Source organism: Mastigoproctus giganteus, chromosome 12 (genome assembly GCF_048544385.1).
Source record: "Mastigoproctus giganteus isolate SK-2022 chromosome 12, ASM4854438v1, whole genome shotgun sequence".
Classification (NCBI taxonomy): Eukaryota; Metazoa; Arthropoda; class Arachnida; order Uropygi; family Thelyphonidae; genus Mastigoproctus; species Mastigoproctus giganteus.
Genome location: NC_143586.1, coordinates 132,945,271 through 132,964,586, shown reverse-complemented (window position 1 = coordinate 132,964,586; position 19,316 = coordinate 132,945,271). Strand labels below are relative to the sequence as shown.

The window sequence follows — 19,316 nt, the reverse complement described above, 5'->3', positions numbered from 1 at the left end:
CGGTTTGCATTCCCATTTTGATGTAATTCAACTGGCTTGTAAAATGATTAAGTTATAACTTATCCAAACCCTGTCTTTTTCATGCACTTTCGGCCCTGATGACAGTAAATGATAATGTAAACTTCTAGTTAGCCATGGTAGAAACTTTCTATATTTTTTAATATCTCGCAGAACCTATTGATTTGTTTATTTAAATTTTGGATAAGTGAAGCTGAAGCCCGCAGTTGCTGTCTCGTTAATGACTGCATAGAGGGGGCGCTAAATTTTCATGAGTTTCTTTCGGGAGATAGGTCAATAATGTTCGAATAGAATGTGAGAATTTCTACTTATGTTTTGTTATGGGATAGTGTACGTTTGCCATGAATTTTTTGCAAAGAAGTTTAGCTTATGTTCGACACAAAAAAAGCGTAATATAGTGAATCATGTTGCAACTTGGAGTCCACCGTAAAACTCGATCCAGTAAATTATATGCGGAATGTGACTGAAATTTGAAAATGTGCTGTGAAGATTTCTCAGGTATTGAGTCATGTTCGTGGGCTTAAATGACATTAATGCCGAACTGTGAGTAAGCGATTTATATAAATGATTCTGTCATATTTTCGCATTGTTGATTCAACTTCAGTTTATGGCTGAACTGTAGAATTGCTCTCCCTCCAGACTGCCTCAGTCTTAGGGTGTTTACCCCCCCCCCTTCCCGCTGCTTCCCGAGTTCCCGATTTTAAAACAGCGGCAAGGTGGGGGGGTAAACGCCCTAACTAACACTAACCATAGCGGGTTAGGCATGTCAATCACTGCCTTCTTCCTCTTGTCGCCGCTATTTTGGAAGGCGGACCCTGTTCTAATTTATTTTTTAAAGGTTGTACTTTTGACACCGGGAAATTTCCCGAAGCAACCCATCCCTCATGTCCGTGGCCCTCAAGTAACGACCTATTGAATGTATAATCACCCAATTTCTACACTTTTTATATTCATAAATATGAACAAACGAAACCATGAAAAATTACCGCTGTCTGCGATCCTCTGGCGTTTTTAACTTCTCACTTTTCTTTGTATCTCTTTTAGGAATATAATGAATATCAAATGCGTTCTTCTAAACCCACCCAAATTATTTATAAGTGAAGGAATGATCAAATTCTGAATTCTCACATATACAATTTTTCACATAGACCGAATTCTACTCTTTCTTTAAATCTGACTACCATTCTGGTAGTTATATTTTTGACTTCTCAAATATGCAGTTTACTTTCCTTCATAACAAATGCAGCAAAAGGACATACAGTAGACTCAAGATTTTCTGGGATAGATGGTAAAAAACAAATCCTGGATAACTGATTTCCCGGTTAATCCAAAAACACAAAGTCCCCGACATATGTAAGAGATACGTTCCAGGACTTCTTACTTTGTCGAGTTTTACGTAACTCGGGAATGACTAATAACATATTGCTACTATATTATTATTGACAAATCTGAATTCTGCGCGATGCTTGTTAATGTTTGGCCATTTTGATACATCCTTATTATAATGATTCCTTGGAGATTTAACAGATGCAGCGTTTTCAAACTTTTGAATAATTTCAAGTTTTTGTTTAACTGAAAACGCAACTCTTTTGCGTTTACCCATCATTTTGGCGATTTCTAAACAAAAAAATAATAAATAAATAAATTCTGACATTCCTGGCATAAATAAACAAAATTTGTCATTTTGCGCTGCAGTGGAACACAACAATCGACGCAACACACTAAAACAAACTAAACATTTGGTCTCTCTTTTTTTTTTTTTTTTTTCTTTTTTTTGAGCTAGGGGTGTGAAGACAGCGGGGGTTGCAAGATAATAGGTACACTAATCTCCCAGTGATGACTTATAATGCTGCTTGTCGCTTATTTACGACTTGCAAAATATCTGTTTATACCTATTCTAGTTATTACTTGAATTTTTCAATTTCTGGTTGTGTTTTTTTTTTTTTTTTTTTAATTTGGAGTCTTGAAGTGTCCCGGTTAATTGAGAGTCTGCTGTATAGTGAAAATCTAGCCTACTCCTCTAAATTTATCAATCTTCCATTTGCCTTTGAGCTATTGCAACTTTCTGGGCATCAACTCTCATTAGTACAAATCTTTCCAGCCATCAACTCTTATAAGCACCAGTAGAAACACCAGTGAAATGGCTATGCAGCATTGCCAATATAACTTCTCGAGAATATCTGCCCATTCCAATCTGTTGGGGGATGCCTAACTGTCCACTGAAAAACAAATTCTCCTTCTGTTAACATAACAAAGATATAAAGAAGCCAGTGTAGAGTTTGTTGCAAGTAAAAACTGGAAAAATTAGTTCAAATATATTAGAGAGAGCACACAGAGTACCAGGAAAATTTTGGCTGCTACAGCCTCCCATATTGCCTGAGCGTGAAAACTGACTAAAATTTATACATTAGTTTTGAAGGCAACCTTCTGCATTGTGCTCTTCATTTTTTGAATTTCACACTAGAGCAAAAAAGCAAAGGGCTCAAAGTAGTGGGACTGCTGTAGCCTAGTGGAGAACTGAAGGGATGGTTCTCCTACGAATCATGGCCTTATATAATGTGCTGCTTATTCAATGTTTGTAGACCATCCTAGAATGGGATACGATATATCCAAAGGGGGATGTCTTTGTGTGCGTTCAGTACAAAACATTTGAGGAAATTAGGCATGAACTCAGCAGTCTGATGGGTGTTTATGAGAGCTTGAAGAACAGCATGGATCCTCTCTAAGGAATTAAATTGAGGGCCCATCAATCTCACAGCTGCCCACCTCAATGCCTGATGCATAAGCTTATACTTGTGCATCAGGCAACACAGCAACAATCCCCATGACAGAATGAGTAATCCCAAAGGAGGTTGGCAGTGATTCTGTTGTCAGAGAAATATATTGTGCAAAAAGGATAAGTGAAATAGGACAAGGGTATGTCTTCCAGGTGCAAAAGTTGATATCATAGAGCAGATATCAAAGTCACAAAAAAAGTGATATTATTGTGACTTCGATATCTGCTCTATGATATCAACTTTTTTCAATATTGCCCTGTACTTTCAAAGGATTTACTTAAAAGTACAGGGCAATATTGAGAAAAATTAGAATTGGGGTTAAATTTGAAAGTGTCTGCAATTTCGCTGAGACATGAAGAGGGACTACCCGATGAGAGCCTTGCCAGTTAGTTTGGCTAAGAGACTGTGCACGGCTGATGGGATAGAATTTTTCTACCCCATCAAAAATTTCATTGAAAAATTATCATTTTGGACAGCTTTGGACAAAAATAAATTAACAGTAAAAATTGTAGGGATTATCATTGAAAGTTGTATTGTGTGCATGAAATTATTGAAAGTTGTAATGTGTATTGTGACTGCAAACCACTAACAGTGACACCAGCTACCATATTTGTTCCCGAATCTCGCAGTACAAGGAAGACTGCTTTTTGAGAGCTTATATTCTTCTAGCACATTGTTCAACTGTTCACCACTGATCCATATCCCTGTATAAGAGCCTGAAAAAGGAAGAACTTTTAGGACAGCCCTGTGTTGTTCAAATTCATTTGAAAGCCAGTGGCCTATAATACTCAGAAATAGAGAGTTATTTGTAGTAGTTATCCAAATATCGGGGCTTAGATATCAGTGGTTAACAAAATGTTGGTACTTTTATCAAGGGATGTTTGAAGTTTTGTTTTTACCTTCTGATATATATCTGGAATTGGAATGATTTTATCAGTGAAATATTTTCTACTTGGAATATTGCAATTTAGGCAAATTTTTTTAATAGCTTTTGGAATCCAATTTCAGATGTTACAGAATATGGTTGAAGTTCAATAGCTATCAATTCTGCAATTAAATAATGGATCTCTTTGGCCTTGTGATCATTAATATCCCAGAGCTTCTTTGTTAATACTGCTTCTATAATAGTTTGCACTTTAGCAAGGAAGTTCAATGGTGGTGGTGCTTCTTGAGCATTCAGCATATGTCCTTTTCAACTTATCTGATGCTTCTGTTTCTTTTGACATTTCTTCTGGATGGAATTTTTTAAGCTGATTCATCATATTTGTGGCCGTAAATGTTTTGGCTGTTTTACCACTCCTTAATGTGGTGCTATCATAAATTACATATGAAAACAGTTTTGTCTGTTGGATTTATCTTAAAATACTTCCATGCAATACTTGACAATTACTTAAATCTTAATAAAATTTAATGTGAAAAATTAAGGTGAGAAAGCATTGTAATGACTAATTGGCTGATTAATCGGTAATTGGGTAATTTTCTTATCAGTGCAACTTTATGTAGCACTATTACTAAGAAGTAAATTTATTAGATGTAAATGATAGGTGAACTTGCCAACAAAAAACGCCTTTATTTATTTATTTTATTTATTTTTTTTCATATTGCAATTTAATCCAAACTTGCTTGCATACTCTCAATTGTTATATACATTCTGCTTAACTTGTACAGTTAATTCATTGTTTTGTTTTATTTTATTTTTTGCCTTTTAAAAAATACAATGTAATCTGCATAGGAAATAAGATAAGCTTATGTTGAAGAATGGAATGTATATGGCCGTAAATATTACACCAGATAGGGAACCACCATGCAGAATACTAGTGGATGTGTTGGTGATGTTTGAAAATCATTAGCATTAGCATTAGTAGAGGCATATGATGCAAGAAAGCAAGCTTATTCAGCATCAGCCAAAAAAAAACAAAAAAAAACACCACTTCCATTTCACCCCTCCGTTTGTTCGAAATACCTGTCCAGTTGAGCCTTAAATTTGTTTAGGCTATCAACTTCAACAACAAGTGATGGAAGTCGGTTCCACCAACCAACCACCCGCTGGCCAAAGGCAAATTTCCGCACATCTATCCGACATCCGTCCTTCCTCAATTTGAATTTATGCCCTCTGAGGTGATTATTCTGAGCAAGATGAAGAATCCCATTGGCATTGAGCATGCTCAAACCATTCAAAGCCTTATACACCTCTATCAGATCACCTCGCCGGTGCCTAGTCTCCAGACTCTGCAATTTGCAAAACTTAAGCCTTTCTTCGTAAGAGCAACCCTTTGTTCCATTCACTAATCTTGTTGCCCTTCTCTGTACCCGTTCCAGCAGCTCTACATCCTTCTTGAAATGAGGCCTCCAGACCTGTAGACAGTACTCAAGATGTGGCCTAACCATTGCCTTATACAAGGGAATAATCATCTCCTTATCCCTGCTAGAAAAATTCCTGTATATCATTGACAAGACACCATGAGCTACTCTTGCAGCTCGTCTGCACTGCTCAGAGAACTTCATATCTGCCTGCACAATTACCCCCAGGTCCTTTTCATTCTCCACCACTGTCAGTGTAGTACTGCAGAGTTGATATGTTGCTCTGTGGTTACTGTTTCCCATATGTAGTACTTTACATTTGTCAATGTTAAACTTCATTTGCCACCTCTCAGCCCATCTGTTCAACCTTTCCAGATCCTGTTGCAGCAGCATAGCGTCAGTAGTGTCCTTAACAACCCTGCCAACCTTTGTATCATCTGCAAACTTGGACATTAAACTTCATACCATCATCAATATCATTCATAAACACTGAAAACAACAACGGACCCAACACTGAACCCTGAGCAACTCCACTAATAACATTAGTCCACGTTGAGCAGTGTCCATTGATTACCACTTTGTCTTCTGCCCCCCCAACCATCCCCTTATTCATAGCAGCAATTTGCCTCCAATGCCACACTGCTCCAATTTGTGCAGCAGTCTTCCATGTGCAACAGTATCAAAAGCCTTTCTAAGATCCAAATATATAATATCAAAGTTATTCCCTGCATCCAGTTCTTTTGTGACTACATCATAGTATCCAATCAAATTGGTCAGGCAAGACCTGCCCTTAACAAAACCATGCTGCGTCTGAGCTATAACTGAATTCTTGTCTAGATGATCCTGCAGTGCTTCTTTAACCAGTGCCTCCATTAATTTACCTGGAACAGAAGTTAAACTAACAGGTCTATAATTACTTGTGTCAGCCTTTGATCCTCCTTTGTGAATTGGGGTTACATTTGCACATCTCCAGTCTATGGGTACCTCCCCTGAGTTCAAAGAAGCTCTCATAATTATGGCTAGGGGTTTGCTTACTTCCTTTGCTGCCTCCTTTAATATAACTGGATAGATCCCATCCACCCCAGGTGCCTTTTTTATGTTTATCCTCAACAATCTCTCCTCCACTTTCCTCTCAGTTATTACAAAATCATCTAGCTCACTGCCAATGTTTACCTTACCTACGTCATTCTCCTTCCTGAATAACTCCTCATGTGTGAATGTAGATGCAAAATACTCGTTTAGATTGTTAGCCATCTGAGCAGGATCCTCAACTGTTGAACCATCAATATCCAGTGGACCAATCTGATTCATCCCTTTCCTTCTTGAGTTTAAATAGGTAAAGAACTCTTTTCTGTTTTTCTTTGCATCCTTTGCCAAGGATTTTTCGTAGTCTGCCTTTGCCTGCCTAATCTCCTTTGTGACTTGGTTACAGACCAACTTATATCTATCATAGGCTTCCATGTCACCCATTAATTTGTATGTATTCCATTAATTTTTCTTCTCTGCCACATGTATCATTAGTTCATCTGACAACCATTTAGGCCTAAACCTTGAACAATATTTCTTAGTTGGTATGTAAAGCCTGGTAGCTTCCAAGATTAGTTCCTTGAATGCTTCCCATTTTGAGTTTGCTGTTGGTAACATCATCAGTTGGTCCCACTGTATAGAATTTAAATACTGTCTCAGACCATCATAGTCGCCTTTACGAAAACAAAAACCCTTCCCTTTACCTCTGATGGTAGTTACCTCCTTGAGTAAATCCCACTTCAACACACTGTGATCACTGCCACCTAGTGGTTCATTTATCTGCAGGTTCTTAATGCATGAAGAATCACTACTTATAATCGGATCAAGAGTATTGCTCCCTCTTGTTGCCGCACGAACATGCTGATGTAGAAAACAATCATCCAATAAATCCACAAAAGCCTTGCTAGTGTGTGAGTGACCAACCCACAAATTCCAGTCAATATCTGGGAAATTAAAATCCCCCATTATAAGACTCTCTGATTTACTGGCCCACTCTGTTTCCCTGTACAATATCTTATTATAGTCATCAGAGTTATTAGGCCTATAGCACACTCCTACTCTCAATTTTGATTTCCCTATGCTTATGTCACACCAAACTGACTCGACACTGCCCTGTCCATCGATGTCGACTGGCTTCACTTCCTTGGATTTTGTTTCTTAACTAATAGCATAACCCCTCCTCCCCTCCTGACCTGTCTATCCTTTCTATACACATTGTATTCCCCAAATTCCAGTTCCGCATTCCTTATATCTGTGTGACACCACGTCTCTGATATCCCAACAATATCTGCCTTTGATGTTTTGAGCAATACCTCAAATTCATCAAATTTATTTACCAAACTCCTAGCATTGTTGTACACGCAGGTATACATGCACCTGTTTCTATTCCTAGCTACCCTAACACAACCCATGTGTTTACTTGTACCACAATGACTCCCAGCAGTCTCTGAAATATCCTGCATCTTGTTTTTCAGGCTTCTGCTCATTTCAATAGAAGCAGTGCAAGAATCACTTCCACCTCTGCCAGTGGCTACTGTTAATTTATTAGTCCTTGTATCCCCCCCAACTAGCAGTTTTCCGACCCTCCTAACATTGCCTCGACAGCATCAGCAAAAATTCTTGCACCCTTTCTATTTAAGTGTATCCCATCCCTGTAGAAGCAATCTCTCCTGTTAACAAGTACAGTCCAGGCTGAAAAATATTCTACCCCTTGAGCCTTGCACAATCCCTCCAGGACCGAATTGATCGACAAGGCTCTCATCATATGCTCCCTCCTATCGTGTCTGGGCAGAATTGCAGACACTTTCAAATTCAACCCTAATTCACGGCTTTTTTCAACAGTGACCTGTACTTGCTAAGTAATTCCGCCGGTCTCCTACTCTTAATATCATTAGTGCCAACGTGTACAACATGTAAATCCAGCCACATCAGAAAAGTTCAGTGTATTAGTTAAACATGATTATATTGTAATGAAGCAGAAATATTACTCAAAGTAATTTTCCTCCAGAAGTATTAATGATGCACCAATATTTACAGAAATGAATGCAGAGGATAACTCTATGAAAAATATACAAAGAGCAGAATTATCATTCCATTTCATGGATTAAGGATGAAAGCATGGACAGGTATAGACAGATCTTCACATCATAGCAAAGAGATGATAATATTTCTATTCCAGTGTTTGAAAAGTAAGTGGTTTGAGGATTGTTTTCTCTAAAATCTTTAACAGGGATAAACACAGTGGATCTGAAGTCAGCAAAGGTGAATGGTTTGCTTGCTTTTGTGACAGAAATTAAATGATAAACTTTTGATCATCAGGGGTGAACCAGCCCAAGTAGTACTGGGTTGTATAATTCTAACAAAATGTCTGACATCAACAAATTAGTGGTCTTTATTATATAATTAGGAATTAGATTAAGCCTGGTTACTCACTGTTCAAATTGATAATATTCATCAACTTGGATTTGTTGAACTAATAATTTATGAATGGGAACTGATCTCTTTACTGTAGATATAAATTTTTTTGCAGTGAAATGTCTAACCCCATATTGCTTAAAATTTTTCTCCTATACTTTTGTTTACTTTTACTTAAATCATGACAAACAGATACATGCGGTTGATTAATGCTCTCATTGGTCAGTTGTCAAAGTACCACTGTGTTTTTAAGCAGTTGGCAAGTGAGAGGGTTTGTTAACCCCATGCATTTGTTCATGTGAGGATTAAAGTAAGAGTGAACTGACTATAGCTGATAGTCTCTATATTAACCAGTGTTTGTGAAAATTCATTCAGTGATACATGATTACACAAAGGAAGGTCGTTCAACAGTGTACAACCCATCATTTTTAATTGGAATCCAAGATCTTCAAAAATAGGGCTCTCATTGTCATTGTGAAATTAGTTATATTTTTAAGGAATTTCAAAGCACGAGAGATATTAGAACCTATAGCACTTAGTACCACGCATGGGTTGAAGGTTGAGAAGATGAAAAGAGATATTTGTTAATATTAGACTTGAATTTCGGAAGATTGTAATTTTCAGGAAATACTTATAAAGGAAGGTTGTTCCAGAAAACAGAAGTTGAATGAATAAATGAGGAAGAAGAAAAGTTGGTTCTGTGAGTTCGAAGTTGGATAGTAAAAGGATGTTGACTGGTTGCAGCACATTTGGACTGCTTTGTCAGAGAGAGACTGATAGAGAGAGAGAGAGTAGAAATTATAGAAGCCAATTCAGAAGTGCCCATGGAAGTATCTACAGAAAAGGCATGCAGCAGAAACAGTCTGTGAGACAGAATTTGATAATAGAGAGCTATTAAGTGCTCGATAATTCCTATATTCTATTATATTATGAAACAACAGGGATTACCTTTATTTTAGATATAGGAAGCTTCTTTCCCAGCCAACTCTCCTGGTCCAATGCGCTAATAATTCTTTGGGAAGGCGATATCAATTTTACAAAACATGTGGGACATCTTCCCCACTGTCAGAACCTTAGTGTTCAGACCCCTCAGTCTCAACCTTGAGCGCTCAAGACCTCTTGTCTCCAAACACCATACCTCTGGCAGCAAGGAAACCATTACATGGATTGACATATTTTGAAGGTCTAAACCACTTAATAAATATGGATCGATTATTTTCTTCAGTCCAGTAGCTTGACATTAGAGTTAAAGTTAGGGGTCTAAAAAAGTTTAATGGATATGGGGGGGGGGGGTTATTCTCTACATTCCTTAAGTTGGACTAGAACTTTTTGGGGCGTCATGAGCAACTCACAATTAATCCGAAACTTTTGTCTTATGTTGTAGTGTTTGTTCTTCACGCATGCGTGAAGAACAAACACTACACGCATGCGTATAAGTGACCAATCGTCGGACAGTAGGAATGGTCTACGGATATTGATTGAAGTTTCATGTAGTTTCATCTCTAAGGTTTCCGCAATAAGTAGTTAGTGGTAGTTGTGTTGAATATATATAATTTTTGTTTCATTAAAGCCGAATGAATGTCGTTGATTTATTGCGTGGAACGAAAGTTCCGATGCATTTGAACGACCCGCCCGCACCGAAGCTTGGTGTTGTTTTTCTTGAAGCTGTGCCACTCACATGGTAGATCCTACATAAACAGTATCACAATTTTTGCATAGGATGCTGTATACTAGGTCATGCTGTGATTGGAATGTGGTGTTTGAAGGTCAATTTTTGAAGAATGTGTATAATTTGTTCATGGGTTTTGCTATGATTTTCATGTCGGTTGCCTTGCATATTTGGTTAAGTTTATTGTACCAATACTCGACATATCGAATGGTGATGAAATGTATTTTGGTCTTGTGAATTTTTGTGCAATGTTTAATTAATAACACCAGACTCCCCAAAGACAGAATCTTCGAACTAACAAAACTATTAGTAAATGCTAAGTACATCCTCTTTCAAGGAAAAATATATAGACAGATTTTCGGCCTCCCAATGGGCCTAAACATCAGTGGACTCGTTGCTGAACTATACTTAGACAAATTAGAAAAGATTCATCTTGATCCATTTATACCATAGATCACATATTACAGAAGATATCTGGATGACATCCTAATTATCATAGATCATTTGACCATATCTGTACATCTGTTGATGTCATTTAAACAAATCAAAAACAAGAGTGGTCTCAGTACCGATCCTTGAGGAACCCCACTTCTTACGTTAGTCGATTCTGAAGAATAACCATTAATCACAACTCTCTTCCCCTGCAACCATCTTCCAGTTAATCTAAGGATTTTTCCTGTGATTCCAGCAGCAACTTCTCATGCAGGACTGAGTCAAATGCTTTGCTGAAACCTAAGTAAACTGTGTCAAAATTATTTCCTACATCCAGTTCATGAGTGACTATGTCAAAATAGCTTTATTATTTAGCAAAATAGCAAAAATTATTTCCTACATCCAGTTCATGAGTGACTCTGTCAAAATAGCTTTACGAAGTTGGTTAAGCATGATTTTCCTTTAAAAAACTGCAGTGTTTCCTTCAAAATTCCATTTTTATTTAAATGCTCCTATAATTCACTCTTTATCTTTGCCACCTTGATTTTCTCTGCCACTAAAGTCAGACTGACTGGTTGGTAGTTAGTTACCCACTTATCTCTTAGAGCCAGCTTTATATATTGGTGATACAGTGGCACTTCTCCAGTCCCAAAGAATAACTTTCAAGTGTAGTGACAGCCAACCTCATAATTAACTTAAGTGGTTCAATGCAGTCCCTTTCTATCTCCATAAAAATTACTGGGATATATGTCATCAACTCCAGGACCCTTACTCACCTTTAGGCCCAAATTTTTCTAATAAATAATCTGAAATTTCAGGAAATCTCATTACTTGAAATATCAGAGATTTCAGAAGATTATGCTTTCCAGCTGAGGAGAAACTAATTATTGATGTAAAATTAATGCAGAGTACGTGTTAAATTCATCTGCAACATCAGCAGGTTATCTGTAACTTTTCCACATAATTATGCAAGGGTCCAATCTGATTCAGTCTTCTTAGTATATTTTTTGGCACATTATAACCTTAGTTGCTAATGTGCCAATAAAATCTTAACCAAACCAAACCAATCTTCTTAGTATTCACTTTAAAAAAAAAAAAAAAAAAACTCCTTGTCCCTATTCTTTGTGCTCTTAGCCAGTGATTTTTCATAACCTGCCTTTGCCAGCCTGACATTTTCAACATTTTTGTTTGTTTGTTGTTTGGTTTTTAGGAGCATTATCAACTAAAGCCATATTGCTCTGGGATATGCGGTGGTCATTCCCTGACCTTTCCGCATCCTCCGTATTTGGTGGTGACGGGCTCGAACCCCGGTCTAATCAAGACGCATGTGCTACGCACTGCTGCTCCTTCCCACCTGGCTACGGAGGCGCCCTAACATTTTTGTGGTATTGTTACAGATCAATTTGTAGCTGTTATAGGCTTCCATACCTTTTATTGCCCTGTAACTTTCCCATGCCATCTTTTTTTTTTTTTTTTTTGTTCTGTTAAACTGGCTAGTTCATTATACATCCATCCATAAATCCATATTTTATATTTTCTTAATGGTATATATGCTTTCAAGGCTTCTGTGACTATGGCTTTGAAGTTATACCATAATTCTACTGTATTCAAACTGTGTGAGCTATCTCCCCATTTGATAGAGGCCATGTAACACCTTTAGTTGTCATAATATCCTTTCCTGAAATTGAAATCCATTCCTTTGCCTTTAACAGCTGCTATCTCTCTTCTCATCATCTGTCAGTACAGAAATCATGGGAGATGATCAAGTCCAGAATATTTTTCCTTTAGTACTTTCCCTAACATGTTGATATAATTAATAGTCATCTAGTTTATTTAAAAAATTTGCCCATATGGTGAGTTACCTTCCTACTTGCTCCACTCAGTTAGTTACAAATTGAAATCACCTATAATAAGACTTTCACTTGCTAGCCAATTCTATTTGCATGTAGAGGCTCTCATTATAATCTTCATTAATTTCTGATATGTAGATTACTCCTACTCTCTTTATACCTTTGCTTCCAACTATCTCACATCATGCAGATTCTTAACTAGCATGTGTAACTTAAGAATCTAGGAAAGGTTTAGTTGTGCTCAGGCTGCTTTTAATAAGAAGCATAATCCCACTACTTTTCTCTCTTCCTTGTCCTTTTCTCTTTTCCTTGTCCTTCCTGCATACTTGTACATACCATAGTGAAACTGATCAAATCCTATTTATGAGTGCCACCAATTTTTCATTATTGCTATTATATTACCCTCTATGTGGGCACCTGTACGTTGAGAAAGGACCTCCCAGTGATTCTGCTGTTTTCAGATTAGCATCACTGGGGTGGGGGTCCAGTGGCCACACCAGCCCTAGAACACCTTCACTAATGGCATATTGCACAGCACAAGGCGAGGAGGAGAGAATGAGATGGACTAATTGATAGATAATATGAAGCAGTCCAATGAAATCCCTAATGGGGAAGCTGGACTGTGGATGCTTCTAACAACTCGACAAAAATGTCTTTCTGTTCAGGTTCTAGAATGGCATCATCGCTAGAATCCATAATGTTTACTGTGTATTGCAATCTGGGGACATGCTAGAAAGAGGTAAGCTGGTGGTTGAGGAGTCCAGGCTTAATACACCACTGGTCCCTGTTTCATCCAAGATGGGAGGTCCTGAGTCAGCTCATTCAGGATCCGTCAGCTGTTAAATCTGTTTGCTCGAGTCTACTGTACTCCAGTATAACCTTCTAGTAGAAACTTCCTCAGTATGGCATTCGGAATTGTTCCACTAATCAACATCTATTGGTGGCATTGCAATTAAAGTAACACTGTATAGGACACTTAATTTGTCATGGGGACATAGTAGCTGAGTAGGATCTTTAAACATCTAAAGAAATATGCACTGAATTAAGAGACCAAGGGATGACACCCCTAAAGAGGATATTCATTCATTCTTACCATTACATTTAATACACCTAAACCACCTGCTTCCATCAAGGCAAGATATTTGGACTGTCCTGTAAGGCTCTACATCTCTAATCCATTATGATGTTTTAGATTCCAAAAGTATGGTTCACTTGCAGGTGGAATGTTGTGACTCTCCTTGTGCCTACTGTGGTGGAAAGGAACATGACACTAAAGAATGCTCTACTCCAAAACTGGCATGCTTAAATTGTGGCTGTGAATGTCCTACCTGCTGAAGGGCATGCCAACAGTGGAAAGTTGAGAAACGAATTCAGAAAATCAAGACAGAGCAAAATATCCAATATGTGGAGGCAATAACACCAGTAAATTATGGGAAATATTACTCTCAGATGGTTTTGCACAAGTGTTCTCATCATACAGGATGCAGTGGAGGTAAATAAAGAAAAGGAAAATGCAGATAATCCTGTCTTGGATCTATACCCTGAAGAAGATATCGATACTGGATGCCCTTATATTTCCTATAAGCAGAATCAAAACCAGTGCAGGTATATCAAAACCTGTATTGCTTCAAAAGCCAGCTAGCGGTTCTATAAACTCATTTATAATGGCTAAATTCTTACAATGGAACTGTTGTGGATTCTGATGAAATACAGAGGATGTCAAAAAAGTTCCTGCGTAAACATGAACTTGGCTGTATCTGTTTGCATGAAATGTATATAAAGGCAAAGGATGATCCTTGGTGGAACCAAGAGTGTAAAGAAACAAGGAGGGTACCGAGTTGGATATTATTATTTATTTTTTTGGCTGGTCCAGCATAAACCCTAGGCTTCCTTGCACCATATGGCTATTACTAATACTTTTTTGCCCCCCAAACTTCCTTTTGTGTTATTTTCTTCTTAAGTGGTTGTCTGTATTCAGCTTTCTAAGAAGAATAATGACAGTAGTTGTGCCATACTTTTTGTAGGTTACTGTGCTTTTCTGGTGAGTGTATACCATTGCTTGTGTGTTCTAGAATTTATTTATTTTTTCATTAGAATTTATTTGTCTGTATTCAGCTTTCTAAGAAGAATAATGACAGTAGTTGTGCCATACTTTTTGTAGGTTACTGTGCTTTTCTGGTGAGTGTATACCATTGCTTGTGTGTTCTAGAATTTATTTATTTTTTCATTAGGTAGTTCAATTTTTTAAAATTATTCGTTTGTATACAGCTAGCAGTTCACACTTCTTTAACATTACTTTTTGCATTTGCAACAGTTCCTGTGATATGGTACAATGGTGTTCAATTGTGTAACTGTTATTTGATTTGCTGTGTTTAAATTACATTTTTTGGAAACTTAAATTCTATGAACAAATCAATTCACACAGCCAGCCTCCAACAGAAAATTCGCTCTCTTGAGCCCAAACATGGCATTAAACTCACTCTTGAAGGGTAATAAAGACAGTATTAGTCTGTTCAATCAATAAATAGTTTTCATTTTTAGTTAATCTGCTGTATGTTCTCTTTCAAATCAAATTCTGTTTTCAGAATGTTATAACTAAGTTCTCTTCTGATCTTGAATATGGCATACCAAACATTCTTCACTGCTATACCATAATGTATGCAACCTTCAGAAACTTTAATAAAAGCCTGAATGTAAATAACCTGTAATGAAACTTAAACATTAGAATCCAGCAGAATAACCATAACTTTGCATTATTGTTGTCACAAATAATTCTTTGTTTAAAGGAAACAAACATCATATTGATTTATTCATATGTTCTGCTTATTTATGTTATTGCTAGTAAAATTAATTCAGAGGTTAATGATGTGACAGAAATTACTTAATAATATTATTCTTTGTAGCAGTTTCCTGTGCAAAACAATCTTAAAAGATTTAGTGTAAAGATGAAGAAAAATAATAAAATTCTGATGGGGATATCAGTTGATGAAGATGATGATACTACTGATGATGAGCTTCCCAGTTTAGGGAAACGACTTCAATTAAATAAGAACTCAGATTATAAGTATTCTTCAGTAAGATCAAAGAAATCAAATGAAATGAAGCAAAATATTGAAAAAAATGACTGTGATGATTTCTGTTCTGCTGTAGAGGGTCCATCATGTAGTACTGAATCATCAAATAGTAGCATTGGAATTCTGGTGCCAGAAAGTCCAAGGTAAGGTTTTAGAAATGAAAGATATGCCTTAAATGTCAGGGAATGAAATGTAAAATAAGTGTGCCTTAATTCTTTTTTGGGTGTTATATTAAGTTTATCATGGGAAGTGAATGTTATTTGATCCATTATTGAATATAGCATTCTGTCATTGTTTTTGCCTTGTTTAGAGAGAGAGAGAGAGAGAATGCGAGACTGATTGCAATTATTTCTTACAGTAATTTAGGGTACCATATTTATTCTGCTTGAGTGTTAATTTGGCTTACGTTAACACAGCTAGCTATACAGGAGACCCCTGCTTAATGCTGATAATTTGTTCCAGAAAAATGGAGCGCTAAGCGAGCAGCGCTTTCTCATAAGGTAACATATGTATTTGTGAGTTGCAGTCGGTGCCATAGAATATTTCCTAATCAATAATAAACAGTACCGAAAAGATGCACAATTGTCGGTCAAAATGTTTAATATTCAAATATTTGTACATATAAAATATTCTGCATTACATACATATATAATTATGCGGTAACTACTTACGTATCAAAATTAAACTTAAAATTCCAATTAAAATCATGAATTTAATTGATCTAAATTGATTGATTTAATTTAATCATGAAAAATGCGTCGATTTTGGGTTGTACTTTGACCCTCTTCCCGGTAAACTAAAAAGGGATTTAATTTTAAATCCCCTGCAGCGTTACCACCAACAATAAAGTCAACTGATCCTTCGCTGCTTTGAAATCTGGCATGTTTTTTCCTTCTTTCAATATGAAACTTCTTTTAGGCATTCGTTTCCAAAAAGTCTTGCTTCATCTATGTTAAAAACTTGTTGAAGTATAACACATAATACCCCTCTTCAATAATTTTAACAAGTACTTTTTTGAAAGTTTCGGTTCCTTGATCTGCACTTGCGGCTTCACCCTGGATTTTAAATCTATTCAACCAGCCTTTACTAGTTTTAAATGGTTCCACATTTTTTTTTAGGTGAGTTTTCTTCAGATCATCATTTGGCTAATCTCTCTCTCTCTCTCTCTTTTTTATTTATAATATTTAACTTAACTGAATTCTGCATTGGATATTATCTTCAATAAAATTAGTTAAAAGTCTCTCCATTTCAATCCTAGCCGGCCTCGCCATTACCAATTTAGTTGCTTGCAGTGGAACAGCTATCTTTCCCGCTGCTGAAATTCATTTCTTTATTTTTTATAATTGTTCTTATAGTTAAACTTGCCAGTTCTAAATTATGGCACACATCTGCTTGTCGTTGACCAAAATCGATTTGCTTCAAAACGTTTAATTTGCTTTTCAAATTCAGTCTTTTTCTTACATTTATAATCTTCATACTGCGTTCAGACGTTGTTACTTTTTCATTCTTATCCGCCATTATTAATTCTTCGAAATGTCACTGCGTTGGTTGCATTAATTATGATACAATGTTCGAGTAAACTGTCCATTACGCATGATGTCTAATACTGTACTGAATGATGACTAGACTTTGGATAAATGCATATAACGCAAATATTACAAGCGATATACATGATCATTTTTTAAAATATTGATCTCAGAATACGTAACAAGTCACTGTAGTGCAATTAAATTAGCATGCCAGAAAATTTTACTGAGTGTGGGAAAATTTCCTTTCTGAAGTCAGCGTGAGAAATGTTTTAATGCTGTTTTGCTATTCTCTCAAGCTATCGACTCCATCAAATGAAACGATTTCGTTAAATATGCCAAAAATGCAATCTGTAAAAGAGCGTTATAGTGATTTGTGACAGCGTAATAGTCAGATACAGGTTAATAATATAAGAACAGCATTACAGCGAATCAGCGTAAAGCGAACTGCATTATAACGAGGGCCTGCTGTATTAGCAAAAAAGCCTTGAGCATCAGGAAAATTGGAAATATCAGGAATACTAGAAATAAATATTGCTATAAATAGTGAAATGAAACTTTATTAAAAAATATTACAGAAAGAAACTTGATTTAAAATATTAGAGAATTAAGAAATAAAAATATAATATAAGAAGAAAATATATAGAAACTATTAATATACTACATACAAACAAATAAATACCAAAAGTAAATATACTAAAAGTGATAAAAATATAAAGACTATGAGTATTAAAACAAATATAAACCAAGTAGCTGTCAGAGTGACGTGTCCCTTTATCAACTTAGGCAAGAAGGGACACACATACACAGAGAGAGAGAGAGAGAGAGAGAGAGAGAGAGAGAGAGAGAGAGAGAGAGAGAGAGAGAGAGAGAGAGGTGGAGGGAGAAAGAGGAAAAGAAGATACAAACATCAGCTGATGGACTCTGAGGAGTTAGGAGAACTCATGTTTGCCATGTTATTAGCTTGCCATATGTATCATGTTGCAAAATGACGACTTCCATAATAGAGTGTTCCACAATTGCAATTAACATCGGGGCCTGATACAGTTATATGGGGTACTTCTAATCAGGAACAATGAGAGCATCATGTGCATGGTTCAAAATTTCAGAAGTTAAATGTGGATTACAGTTCACTTGCTGCTCGCACCATTAATGTTCTATAATAGCAGAGTAGGCAAAATTGGCCTGATGAATAGCCCCATGCTCTGAAATATGATCTCATACTTCGGAGTATAGGGGCTATTCATCAGGATCCACTCACCAATTTAACAAATCCCACAATCCGGGCATGTAATCTGATAAACTGGCATCTTCTTGTTGCATCAAGGGACTGATCAATTTAACCCTAGAAACCATACTTCGATTTCCTGCCAGGGAGCTGAACACAATATGGTAGCAACATAAAACCCTGGCAAGGCATGCAGATACACCCAGATAGTGGGGGATATAAGCATTGGCAATAAACTCAGTATTGTGATCAAAACAGGAAACAGATCTATAATCATGTAGTTGAAACCTGTCCAAAATGTTCAGAGACTCTCAATATAGGCAGATTAAAGGTATGGCCATGGGTGCCTCAGTTAGTGTTATAGTTAATATTACCATGGAAGATTTGGAGGAAGACATGGAGGTCGAGGTGGGTTTGTTTTTAGATGTCTTGGTTTGACACGATGGATTCCAAGTTGGTGACTTCAGTGTACAGAAAACCATTGTGCAATTGGCAGTTTACTACTTATAAGTTGGCACATGCCCCCCAGGAATCTACATAGTACAGCAAGAGCATTATTTAGCCAGACATAGGCCCATTATGATAATGTTATTGACAGGGATGCTGAGATTTATGAAATTAGGGCAGATTTATCTAGGTGTGGATATACCCCCATGTTTTGAATAGATTTCAGCTACATGATTATAGCTTTCCTGTTCTGATTGCAATACTGAGTTTATTGCCACTGCTTATATCCCCCACTATCTTGGCATATCTGCATGTATTGCCAGGGTCTTACATCGCCACCATATTGCTTGCATTCAGCTTGCTGGCAGGAAGTTGCAGTCAAGGGTTTCTAGGGTTAAATCGATCATTTCTGTAATGCACTGATCAGATTCATTTTGTCGGGTTATATATCTGGATTGTGGAGTTTGTTATATTGGCAAGTCCAAGCGGAGCACGAGGGGAGTGTTTGTTAGGCCAATTTTGCCTGTTCTGCTATTGGGGAACATTACTGATG

The 19,316-nt window shown here is 36.8% G+C and overlaps 1 protein-coding gene across 3 annotated transcripts in view; it reads left to right on the top strand.

The window, feature by feature from the left end:
* The first annotated feature begins 266 nt into the window (after positions 1 to 266).
* Positions 267 to 19,316, top strand: part of LOC150077437 (uncharacterized) — a 178,700-nt gene continuing 159,650 nt past the window's right edge. The window contains exons 1-3 of one of the 3 annotated variants that reach the window (XM_090386264.1): positions 267 to 561; positions 8,160 to 8,311; positions 15,392 to 15,705. In XM_090386264.1, the coding sequence (XP_090242390.1) occupies positions 15,434 to 15,705 (272 nt within the window). In that variant the 5' untranslated portion in view covers positions 267 to 561; positions 8,160 to 8,311; positions 15,392 to 15,433. Of the gene's footprint in view, positions 566 to 8,159; positions 8,312 to 15,391; positions 15,706 to 19,316 lie in introns of all 3 variants that reach the window. The other 2 variants (XM_090386263.1, XM_090386262.1) reach the window with 2 other exon arrangements.